The sequence below is a fragment of the Heterodontus francisci genome, chromosome 26 (assembly GCF_036365525.1).
Source record: "Heterodontus francisci isolate sHetFra1 chromosome 26, sHetFra1.hap1, whole genome shotgun sequence".
Classification (NCBI taxonomy): Eukaryota; Metazoa; Chordata; class Chondrichthyes; order Heterodontiformes; family Heterodontidae; genus Heterodontus; species Heterodontus francisci.
In genome coordinates, this window is record NC_090396.1 from 46,558,025 (window position 1) to 46,570,102 (window position 12,078).

General features: G+C 42.7%; 1 protein-coding gene across 14 annotated transcripts in view; it reads left to right on the plus strand.

Annotated features, from left to right (window-relative positions):
- Window positions 1-12,078, plus strand: part of rbfox3a (RNA binding fox-1 homolog 3a) — a 1,511,127-nt gene that overhangs the window by 1,436,303 nt on the left and 62,746 nt on the right. For all 14 annotated transcript variants that reach the window (XR_010977565.1, XR_010977567.1, XM_068058136.1 and 11 more), the window contains one exon: window positions 9,452-9,512. Coding sequence is in view for 12 of the 14 variants with exons in the window: in XM_068058136.1 (XP_067914237.1) it covers window positions 9,452-9,512 (61 nt within the window). In the remaining 2 variants the exon portion in view is untranslated. The remainder of the gene's footprint in view (window positions 1-9,451; window positions 9,513-12,078) is intronic.

Genomic DNA, 12,078 nt, shown 5'->3' on the forward strand with positions numbered 1-12,078 from the left:
GATACAGCTACTTGAAGGAAAATCAGTGGCAAACCAATGGGAGACATTCAAAAGCATGAAACTACAGGCAGAGTGTAGGCATATCCCCACAAAGATAAGGGATGGTACTGCCAAATCTAGAGCCCCCTGGTTATCTAGTTTACGGGGTAAGTTAAAGCAGAAAAAGAAAGCTTATGATGATCACGAAAAACGTAATACTTTAGAAATCCTGGAAGAGTATAGAAAGTGCAGGGGTGAAGTAAAAAAGGAAATTAGAAAAGCAAAGCGAGGACATGAAAAATTATTGGCAGGTAAAATCAAGGAAAACCCAAAAATGTTTTATCAGTACATTAAGAGCAAGAGGGTAACTAAGGAAAGGGAAGGGTAGGCCCTATCCGAGATGTACAAGGGAACTTGTGCGTGGATGCCGAAGATGTGGGCAGGGGTCTTGATTTTTTTTGTCTCTGTCTTCACAAAGGAGAGGGTTGATGCAGACATTGTAGTTAAAGAGCAGTGTGAAATATTAAATACGATAAGCATAATGAGAGCAGAAGTACTGGAGGACCTGGCATCCTTGAAAGTGGAGAAGTCGCCGGGGCAGATGGATTGCATCCCAGGTTGTTACAGGAAGCCAGGGAGGAACTAGGGGATGCGCTAAGGATCATCTTCAAATCCTCACTAGATACAGGCGAGGTACCAGACGATCGGAGGTCTGCGAACATTGTACCATTGTTTAAAAAGGGTGTGAGGGATAGGCCAAATAATTATAGGCTGGTCAATCTGACCTCAGTGGTGGGTAAATTGTTAGAATCAATTCTGAGGGACAGGATAAACTACTACTTAGAAAGACATGAATTAATCAGGGATAGTCAGCATGGATTTGTTAGGGGAAGGTCAATCTTACTTCCTCAAAAAACTCAATTAAGTTAGTAACCAGGAGGATTGATGAGGGTAGTACAGTGGATGTGGGTTACCTGGATTTTAGTAAGGCATTTGACAAGGTCCCGCATGGCAGACTGGTCAGTAAAATGAAAGCCCGTGGGATACAGGGGAATGTGGCGAGTTGGATCCAGAATTGGCTCAGGGACAGGAAGCAAAGGGTAGTAGTCGACGGATGTTTTTGTGAATGGAAAGCGTTTCCAGTGGCATTCACAGGGCTCAGTGTTGGGCCCCTTGCTGTTAGTGGTATATATTAATGACTTGGACTTAAATGTGGGAGGCATGAATGGGAAATGTGCTGATGACACAAAAATTGGCAGTGGAGTTAATAGTCTGTACCAAGATGGCTCCTAGGCTGTAAGCTCCCTAGGAAGCTCCCTTGCTGTTCAACTCTATCCATGGCCATCTGCTCCCATTCCTAGTGTTTTCTCCCCCAATCTACCCTCTTAAACTGTTTAAACTCCCCTGGATCTTTAAATCAGTTCATTTTAGCCCTAACTAAAAGCTAACAGTTAGTTTAGTTTACGTTACCTGCTCTTTGTTTTCTCAACGAAATTGATCCAGACGAAACTGAAGAGCACAGCTGTTGATACTTCAATCTCCGATCTTGCTGTCTTCACCGCCCAGAGTGTCTGCAGCCACGGCATGCGATAAGTCCATTGAGGTGAAGAAGGAGCAGCGGGACCCAAGGGAAGTCTTGAGATAAGGTGCCCCGAACACCAAAAAAATCCATGAACGGCCCCCCGACCGCAACTTCAAAGCGCCCGCGGGAGATGGCTCGGAGAGCATCTGCAGCGCACTGTCGGCAATGCTGTATGCCTTTATATAAACCACATCAAAAAACCCTTAGCGAATGTAATCACCTCTGTAAGTCTGCCAAAAGATGCTTCACCTCCCGAAGGACGTGGATGAGCTTTCCGGACGTCGATGGTGGGCACTGAGGAAATGGCTTATTACCTGCACCCGCTTTCCCCCCCACTTTCCCCCCCCTTCCCCTCCCCTTCCCCTCCTCTTTCCCCCCCTTTCCCCCCCTTCCACCCCCCCGTCCCCTTCCCTGCTCTACCCTCTCAGCTCACCCCCTCACAACCCCGTCCCAGCCCCCCCACCGCACCATCTTCCCCCCACACCCCCTTCCCCTGCACCCCCCCCCACCCCCTTACAGCCCCCTTCCCAGCTCCCCCTCGCACCCCCCTCCCTCCACCCCTCCCCCTCGCATCCCCTCCTCCCACCGGCATCATCCTACACCTGTGTAGGGGCCCTAACAACCCCACTGCCTTGTGGGTGTCTCGGGAGAGACCAAGGCTAACGGAGTAAACCCTAACAGATAATCCGGAGCGGAACCCCCTAGGCGGTCATGTGTCACCTTTGGCATGTTTCCGGCAGTTCCTGCAGCCATACTGGTGCCAAACGTCGTGCTCTGCACTCCTTTGGACCCCACCAGAAAGGCCGAGAGGGGGGTTTTGACGACTGGGCAACTCTCAACCTCCATAAATTCGCCCAGGCATGCGCCATGGAGAGGTCACTCCATTCCACTGACCACCTCCAGGCGCTTATCCATTGTCTCTCGAGATAAGGAGGCCAAAGAAAAATTTGGAGCTACATCTTGGGAGGTATTGCCATCAGATGCATGAGGCCAATCAAGAGATTCAGTGGAAGCAGATAGCATATGAAATGCAAGTGACCATGTTTCAAGAGTTGGTTTTATGTCGAGAGTCAACACAGAAAAATAGCCTTTGTTATTCTTTGCATTTTGAGGAGATTAATAATATTTGTAGTTTTTGTAAATGTACTATTTGTACTCAGTGCTGTTCATTTATGTGTTTCAAGTTAGTAAGTTGCTTGTTTGTATCCTTAACCTCAAAATAATAGTGTACATTCTTCCATTTACCAAATATGAGGAAATCAGGTGACAGCATGCAATGCCTTCCAACAAACCAGAATACAATGAAAAGTTTCCTTTATTTGCCCCCTTGGATTTAGTAATTTTATACTTCAATATTGGGCAGGTAAAGGCATAGGGAGTGCAAAGAGTTGTATACAGGAGTGACTATTGACAGCGAATCTAAGGATATGCCGAGCATACATAAAACCCTCCCAAAAAACAGATAGGTAATAGGGGTTTCGGTGTACAAGATAGTTCACTGTAGCCTCTTAGTGGCACAGAAAGGTAGTCTACATTTTTAGGCAGTACAAGATTTCAATAAAGATCCCATGTGTTTCTGCTATTTCCATCTGTCTATTATTTGTGGCACAGTGGCGCAGTGGCAGCCTCATAGCTACAACGACCCAGGTTCGGTTCTGGGTACTGCCTGTGCGGAGTTTGCAAGTTCTCCCTGTGACCGCGTGGGTTTCTGCCGGGTGCTCCGGTTTCCTCCCACAGCCAAAGACTTGCAGGTTGATAGGTAAATTAGCTATTGTAAATTGCCCGTAGTGTAGGTAGGTGGTAGGAGAATGGTGGGGATGTGGTAGGGAATATGGGATTAATGTAGGATTAGTATAAATGGGTGGTTGTTGGTCGGCACTGACTCGGTGGGCCGAAGGGCCTGTTTCAGTGCTGTATCACTCTACGACTATGACACAACAAAGCAAGCCTTGTCAACTATCATTGGGAGAGGAAGTCTCCAGCTTATACAATTGAGACCTCTATATTTGTTTTAAATATAAGGAAGCAACATTCACACAAGTACAGCTTATAGATCAGATTTTACAATGATTAAAAATCTTTCATGCATATGAAAGATGAATTCCCTGAAGTGTTTACAACTTTAATTAATACAAAATTCAGAGGCACTTAGTACACTATTAGCTGTGGAAACAAAAATTGTATTTTTGCTCATTATTGCAGAGAAGTTAATTTTTTAATAAAAGCAAAATACTGCGGATGCTGGAAATCTGAAATAAAAACAAGAAATGCTGGAACCACTCAGCAGGTCTGGCAGCATCTGTGAAAAGAGAAGCAGAGTTAACGTTTCGGGTCAGTGACCCTTCTTCGGAAGTTAATTTTTTGAAGTGATTATGTTGACTTTGCAGAAGATGGCCACAATTTTACTCCATCTCAGCGAGCCAGATGGTGGCGGTGGGGAGGGGGTGGCGTAAAATTGAGCGGGAGGCTCTGGGAGGCCTTCCCGGCCCGCTCCCGCCTCCGCCCCACATTACATGGGCTGCAGGGGAGCGAGAAATGGGCCGCCTGCCCCAGGTCAATCAAGGCCCTTAAGTGGCCACTTAACGGCCACTTAAGGGCCTTTGCCCGCCTCCATGCGAAGGGCCACCCCCACTTCCCCAACCACCCCCAGAACCTCCCCACAAACAACCATCCTTGCCTCGCCGGGTCGCGACCGATTCCCATGGCGAGGCAAACCCCAACTTACCTTCAATCCCGGCACCATGTCCTCGGCTGGGATGCATTCCTCACAGTGGCCACCGCTCCTGGTGGCGCTGCTGGGACTAAGAGCTGCCAGCCCGATGACTGGCCGGCAGCTCAACGAGGCGGGACTTCCTCCCTCAAGTAGGTGGAAGTCCCACCTTGAAGTCCCGACTTTTACATCGGTGGCCAGCTCCCGTCTGCCCGATGTAAAATCCAACCCAACAGATACTTTTAAACCCAAATATTTCAGGGGGGTTTGCAAAATTAATCATATACCCTGGAGGTGTGGGGGGGAGCGGGGGATACTGATTTTGCAACTTGGGAAAGCCCATGAGCTCGAAGCCAGTCTGAATTAAGATGGTGAGCGTCCTTTAGTTTTCTTTCCAAATGCTGTCACAGCCTCTGCTGGTTAGTCCACAACAGTGCTTTTGACTTAGCAGTATTTTAATTATTGCATCATGATCATGATTTCGCATACCCATTTCACACACAAAATCTGCCTGTCACCACTTTCAATCCAGGCTTCTTTTAGTCCAGAACATCACCTGAAAATGGTGGGTGCCTATTTGACCTTGCTAATTACAGCCCTGGGCTTGTTTTAGAATCCAAATCTCTTTTTCAGCTCTGGTGTCCTATTCAGCAATTCTAAATTAGTCACAAAAATCAACAGCCTGGAGGGTGATACTCCTTGCGATATTCAAAGGTTTTTTTTTTAGATTAGAGATACAACACTGAAACAGGCCCTTCAGCCCACCGAGTCTGTGCCGAACATCAACCACCCATTTATACTAATCCTACACTAATCCCATATTCCTACCAAACATCCCCACCTGTCCCTATATTTCCCTACCACCTACCTACACTAGTGACAATTTATAATGGCCAATTTACCTATCAACCTGCAAGTCTTTTGGCTTGTGGGAGGAAACCGGAGCACCCGGAGAAAACCCACACAGACACAGGGAGAACTTGCAAACTCCACACAGGCAGTACCCGGAATCGAACCCGGGTCCCTGGAGCTGTGAGGCTGCGGTGCTAACCACTGCGCCACTGTGCAGGTATCATCAACTGCACTCAGGTAAATCACTGGTTAATTTATTTGGACTGTCAGCTTGCTGCTTTTGAGCTTTTTAGGAATTTTGGCTGCTTGAACTAAAATAATTGTTTCTGAAAGTATTTGGTAATGCAGCAGAAGTTCTTTGACCAGGAGCTTCTGGCAAACTTCCAATTGGTTTCAGTGAACTTGGTGCCATTTTGGCTGGAAGAGGAGGAGGAGAGACTAGCTGATTGAGTTGCACAAGAAGAGGCAAAAGGAGCAGAGCTAACAGAAGGCCTACTGCACAGGAATATATAGGCTCGGTCTCTCTTACCTGCAGTTCACCAAGGAGCAGTGTGTGAAGTGGATCCACTTTACCAGAGAGGCTGTCACAGTGCTCTGCCACCTGCTGCAGCACCAAAACAGCAGCCCAGCACAAGGTCACATAGTCGCTTGCCTGTTTGTATCAAAGTCACTGTGGCCCTGAAATTGTATGCCTTGGTGTCATTCCAGTCTGCAACTGGTGGCATCTGCAACCACAGCCAATCAACTGTTCAGGTCAGCATTTGCTCGGTGATGGATGTGATCTTTGCCAAAGCCAATGACTTCATTTCCTTTTCCATGAATACCACAAAGCAGGAAGACAGGGCTCTGGGCTATGCCAGAATTGCAAGCCTCTCCCCACCCCTAACCCCAGTACTGAACATCATCTGCCACTGCATCAAACAGCATCTCAGTACTCTCACTGAACTATGGGAGAGCAGACTGTAAAAGTGTTGTGACATCTTGGAAGCCTCGATCAATGCTTTCCTTCAAGCTTAGTTAGCTGCCAGAAATGGAGGAGCCCAATGTCTGTCTGGTCTCAGTAAATGCGTCCTTGAGAGATTCTATTACAGGTGCCAGAGACTCCTAGATAGAGGGCCAATTGCTCCTTGTTAAATTATAATAATGATGCCACGCATGACCGTCATACAAAAGTTAGAAGTAAACGCCTCCACACTCTTCAGCATGTTGCCGCAGACATGCTGACAATTCATGGTTGCATAGTTAATATTCATCTTTTGGAAGCTGGGCCTGAGAAGTCATTATCTCTGACCTCTATAGCAGGGCTAGGAAAGCGAGTTCAACCTCTGGTGAGCGGTGTCCTACCTTTGTGCTTCCGTCCTACCTTTGTGCTTGTATGCTTGTGCTCGGTCATCAGTCAATGTTGACCTCTCTAAGTCACTATCTAAAGGTCACAGGGTGACAGTTTCTGAGCTGGCACATTCAAGGGTAAGAGTGAGTGATGCATCTTCAGTTGTAAATCATTCCTTCTCCCGTACTGCTGTTGGGCCCAAGACTTCATTAGCACAGACAGCAAGAGGCCAGGTCCTTTCCCACAGATTGGGTGGATGAAAAATTGGAAAGAGAGTCAAATAAACTCATCTTTCAACTCCTTGTCCTTAGTTTTGGATGGGATTAGAGGATTGCCATTTACAATTCCTCAGATAATGAAGCAGTCCATGCCCACATGCAGTAACATCTGGATATCATCCAAGCTTGGGCTGATAAGTGGGAAGTAACATTCATGCCATACAAGTACCAGGCAATGGCTATCTTCAACAAGAGACAACCTAACCACCTTCCCTTGGCATTCAATGGCAGAACTATTGCCATGTCCCCCACCATCAATATCTTGGGGGGTTGTCATTAACCAGAAACTCAGCTGGACTAGTTACATAAAAGGAAAGGCTACTAAAGCAGGTCAGAGGCTGGATATTCTGTGGCAAGTGACTCGCCTCCTGACTCCATAAAGCCTCTCCACTACCGACAAGGTGCAAGTCAGGGGTGCAGTGGAAAACTCTGTGCTTTCCTGGGTGCATGCAACTGAAGCACTTAAAAAGCTCAACACTATCTAGGAAAAAGCAGTCCACTTGATCAGCACCTCAATATCCACCCTTCCATCACCAATGTACCCTGGCTTCAGTATTTACTATCTACAGGATGCACTACAGCAACTCAACAAGGCTTCTCCAGCAGCACCTCTGAAACATACAACCTACACCACCTAGAGGGACAAAGGCAGCAGGCGCATGGGAACAGGACCACCTCCACATTCCTCCTCAAGTCACGCTTCATGACGTGATATATATTATCATCTCTTCATCACTGGCTCAAAATCCTGGCACTATTATAATATAAATTAAAAACAGAAGGCACACTGCCACCTTCTCTAGGGCAACTAAGGATGGGCAATAAACGCTGGCCGAGCCAGCAATATCCACATCCTGCCAGAATATTTTTTTTTAAAGGGCCTGACACATAGAATCAGTGGTGCATGTCACCAGGAGATCAAGAAAAGGAATGGGAGATGAATGTGAACTGAAATATTGAGGGGATAAACAACAGAAGTGTTGTCGTTAAAACTTCAAATACTAATTCATTTTACAGAGCGCTATTAAATTTTGATAGTTAAGAATAAGTTGTGGAGAGGTGTGAAGGATGACATTTAGAGAGAGTAGGCCTTTCTACTTTGCAATGGACCATGACGTGATCAGTTGCTGCATCTAAATGAACATTACTAAGGATTTCCATTTGCAAAGGTGAGAATTGAGGTCATTAATAAACTGCATAAATGTGAATCTAAATACATCATGTGTATGGATTGCAAAACTATATACTTAGACAGAAATCACTATCATCGTCATGCACTTAATAGAATAGACTTGCATAGAAACTGTTCAGGGAAATTGTGGCTTTTATAAATCAGCACATTTAAAATAGAAAATGTCCCATCTGTATTGTCCAGTCAATTTAACAGACTTTAGTCTCTACAACTATGTGAAACAATGCAGCAGTTTCTCACGATTAATTTATTACTGTATATTCAAAAAAAAATTGGAGGTTATATATACTCAAATCTGATTGTGAGGAATGTTGTTTTAATAATTTTGCTACCAAAGCTGTTTAAATGTTACAGATTGTCAATGATTATGAAAGTGCAGACTGGAGTATCTGTTGGGGCACTTCATGGATCAGGACAATGTCAAAGTATTCCCACTAATTTTAGCAGATTGTTTAGAAAAGTAGATGGCAATAGTGTGTAAACTACTTTTCTGAAACAGTATCATGGAATATGAATTAACCAGTTAGCGTCTTCTCTCACTCTCTGTTTTACTTGCTCACGTGTTCTTATTGATTCTTCTTGTTTGTTGCTATCACTCTCAGGTTCCCTTTCTTTGCCTCTTGCTTCTTGCTATTAGGGGCTACCAGTGAAATATGAATTCAAAGCAGTTTTAATTTATTTCCAAGTGGGCATCAGTTCACAGCACAGGAAGATGTTTCAACACAAAACAACATTCTGAGATATGAGACCAATAACTGATCATGGAGCTTGGATATATCACTTAGATACAATGGAGAACATTTATTTGAGGTGGGATTGAAGTTCATTGCAAGGGGAACTGATTTATGCTGCAAATCCACCCTTGGAACACATTACCCTGCAACCTAATACTGTCCCTGGGTCCAAAGTAAAGATCAAAACCTTTCCTAGGTCTGTCATTTCTTGCCTGCATAACTGCCAAAATTAGATGGGATGAATTGCACTGTGTAATATTTGTAAATGAATGAATTAACATGAAACTACTTTGCTGTTTTAGCAGAGGCATGACTGCAATTACTTAAATACTTTTGTTAATATAGGAGGCAAGGCAATTATAGGTACTAGGGAAGCTTGTAATTAATTCATGGGCTCAAACAATGGCTTAAACTGCAGGATAAAACTCTAACAGTTCAATAAAAGTCATCTGTGGATTATAGCTTATAACATACATTCAGATACCTTGTTATTTTACATGATTATATATCATGATTAATATACAGTGTTTTAGTTTTAAATGAGCTGCTGCAACCTGGCAGTGTTCTACAGAATGCACAGAGTGCCTACAGCAAGATCATGGGACTCTCACAAGCTGTTACAGTCCTTTCTGAAATAATTAATACAGGATTATTATTTCACATGACTGAATAGAGACAATTCAAAGGTTCTTAGTTTTTTTGTGGTCGACTGCAGGTTATTCCATACATTGTAGTTTACGCTAAGAGGAGCCTATTAATTCCTGAATGTGATTTGTTTCATTGTTTAATCACAGGTAAACAATGCAACAGCAAGAGTAATGACGAACAAAAAGACCCCCAATCAATACACAAATGGTAAGGCAACCAGTATCCGCTGACCGAATGAATCAGTTATTTCTATGGAGTTTTTTTGATATATATCAATAGCAATGGTAAATACAATTAAATTGTGACTTAAGAAGAAATATTAAATAAGGATTATCCTCAATGAAAGGTTTAATTAGAGCCATGTTTGTATTGGACACAGACTATGCATAAGCAAATAGCATTTACATATGGGGTAAGCACAAAACAGGTTTTGTGGATTCTTTTTGCATTAGTGATTTCAATGAATCAGGAAAGCACAGTAGGAATATGGACACTTGCTCTGGACTGTGCACAAGTTCAATCATTCCTTCTGTGGACAAACTCAGCCTGTGATGGGGAGGCAAGAGCTCTCTATATTGTATCAAATTAAACTATATAAGCGTACAAGAAAAAGTAGGGATCTGAGCAATAGCAGATTAGTTTCCACACAGGCAAATTAATCGGTTTTCAGTTTCAATTATACTATTTTTAAACCTGTGAGAAGTAACTAGTAGCAGCAATTAAAACTGCTACCCTCCAAATTTGATACGCTTCTGACCAACATATTTTAATGTATCACAGCCCACAGAGCAGTGCTTCCCAGTACTTCCACTCCTGCTGCAGCCTGTTATCAATGTGGGGAAATTGCTGGCTCCCCAGCAGTGTAACTGGAGCTGGACAGAGCAAGTCTCACCCACAATCTACAGAGATGTAGAGGACCTAATCATGCGTTACACAGTCTCACTGCTGAAGCAAGTCTGCAAGGCGTAAGCCAAAATGAAATCAATGAAAAGGGGACAGATTAAAAGCTGATTTCATTATGACTGATGTTAAGGGACTTTTCCTTCTTTATAGTTGCTAGGCCCTCCAGCAAGGACTCATAAACTGCAAATAAATAAATTGTCCCTCCTTGAACTTTAGTTGCTGTTTCTTCCCAAGTAGCTTCTTGAAAATATACATCTTATTTCTATTGCAATACTTGACAGATTGGAGGACAAGATGTTGTTAAATTTTATTTATTTTTCTACTCAATAGTATGACAATTGTGCTCTGGGAGACATTTTAGAAGATGCATCTAAAATTCCCCTCTGCACGACTTCATTGCAGGCATCAACCTGTTTAAAATAAATGAGTTAATTCTACCACTAAAGAAGCAGGGTAGTAAGAGAATGCATTAGGGATTTGCACATCAGTATCTCATGGTGAGATACTTTATTTTAGAATCCAAGAGTGGCTCTTAAATAGATGGCGAATTAGTTCAATCGCCCAGTTTTTCTCTGTAATAATGTAAAGACATTTTAATAACTGAGGTATGATTTGTTTTCTGCCATTGGATGCTAATTGTTTAAGTGAATTTTTAAGAAGGAAGAAGTTTGAAGGTTCGGTTCCAATTAATTGGGAAAAATATTCAGATATATGTAGACTTTGAATTAAAAAGATTCCCTGTCTGAACCCTCCAAGATATATATATATAAAACAAAGTGCAATGCAAGAGCAGGGTTTCCTGAACCAACAGGAGCTCTGGAGCTTGCAGCCACTGGACTCATACACTTAGACTACTATGTCCTCCCTCCTCCAGTCCCATATTATTAGGAAACTTTTAGATATATGGTAATGGTTGCAGCCACCAGTGTTAGCCAGTGTCAAGGGAATCTTTGAACAATGAGGTTGAAAATATACAGAGGACGTTTTGTTCCTCTAGTCATTGTTTATTAATGATATGAAATAAGCCAAAATACTCTTTTTCTTAATTAATTCAAATAAGGCCAATTCAAGATTGTGACTTCAAGATGGCTGTTTGGCCCTAGTTAGGTCCATTAACTTTTACCAAATCAAACTACCTTGTGAATAGAATGTCAATGGCTGGATGTCAAGTTTTCAATGACTCAACTTACCTGTGGTAAGTTAACAGCTACCTTTTGTTTGTCTTGTTGTCATAAACTAGAAAGAATTGATCTTGATGTGGAGTCATGAAGGCAATATTGTCATAGTAATATGAATTATCGCAGTGTAGGAAGAATCACAGACAATTTGAACCTCAAGGGCCGTATTGAAAACTTTAGTCTCTTTTGATAATGGCTAAGTTAATTTTGTAAGACTGGAAATTGTGCTGTTGACAGCAGTATGTTGATTTTTGGTAGAGAATTTAATCTCAACCAAGAGCTTATCTTAAATGGGGTTTATTTTAAATTAAAACAAATGATAACTACCAAGTAAAGCAAATAATTAGCTTAATTGTGCCTAGCTTCTTATGTTTAAAAAGGTCAGCTGAAAGCTTAACACTGACAATAGATTCATAAAAGTTTGTTTATTTCATTTGAATGGTTAGGATTTGCACATCAAATCAAATAATTAGAACCAAAAGTGTAGCTTTCTGGTTGGATATTTTGAATGTAACAGGGCAGTTAAGCTGTTTCGGATTGTAGTTGAAACAGAAAGACTTTCATTGGTTTAAGCATTGTAACAAATGATAGGTTTAATAATGAGGAACAGAAAAAGTGACCAGTTTCCTTTTTCAATTAAAATCCAAGTACAATCATGTGTAGACAATACATTCTGTATTATTGTATTTACT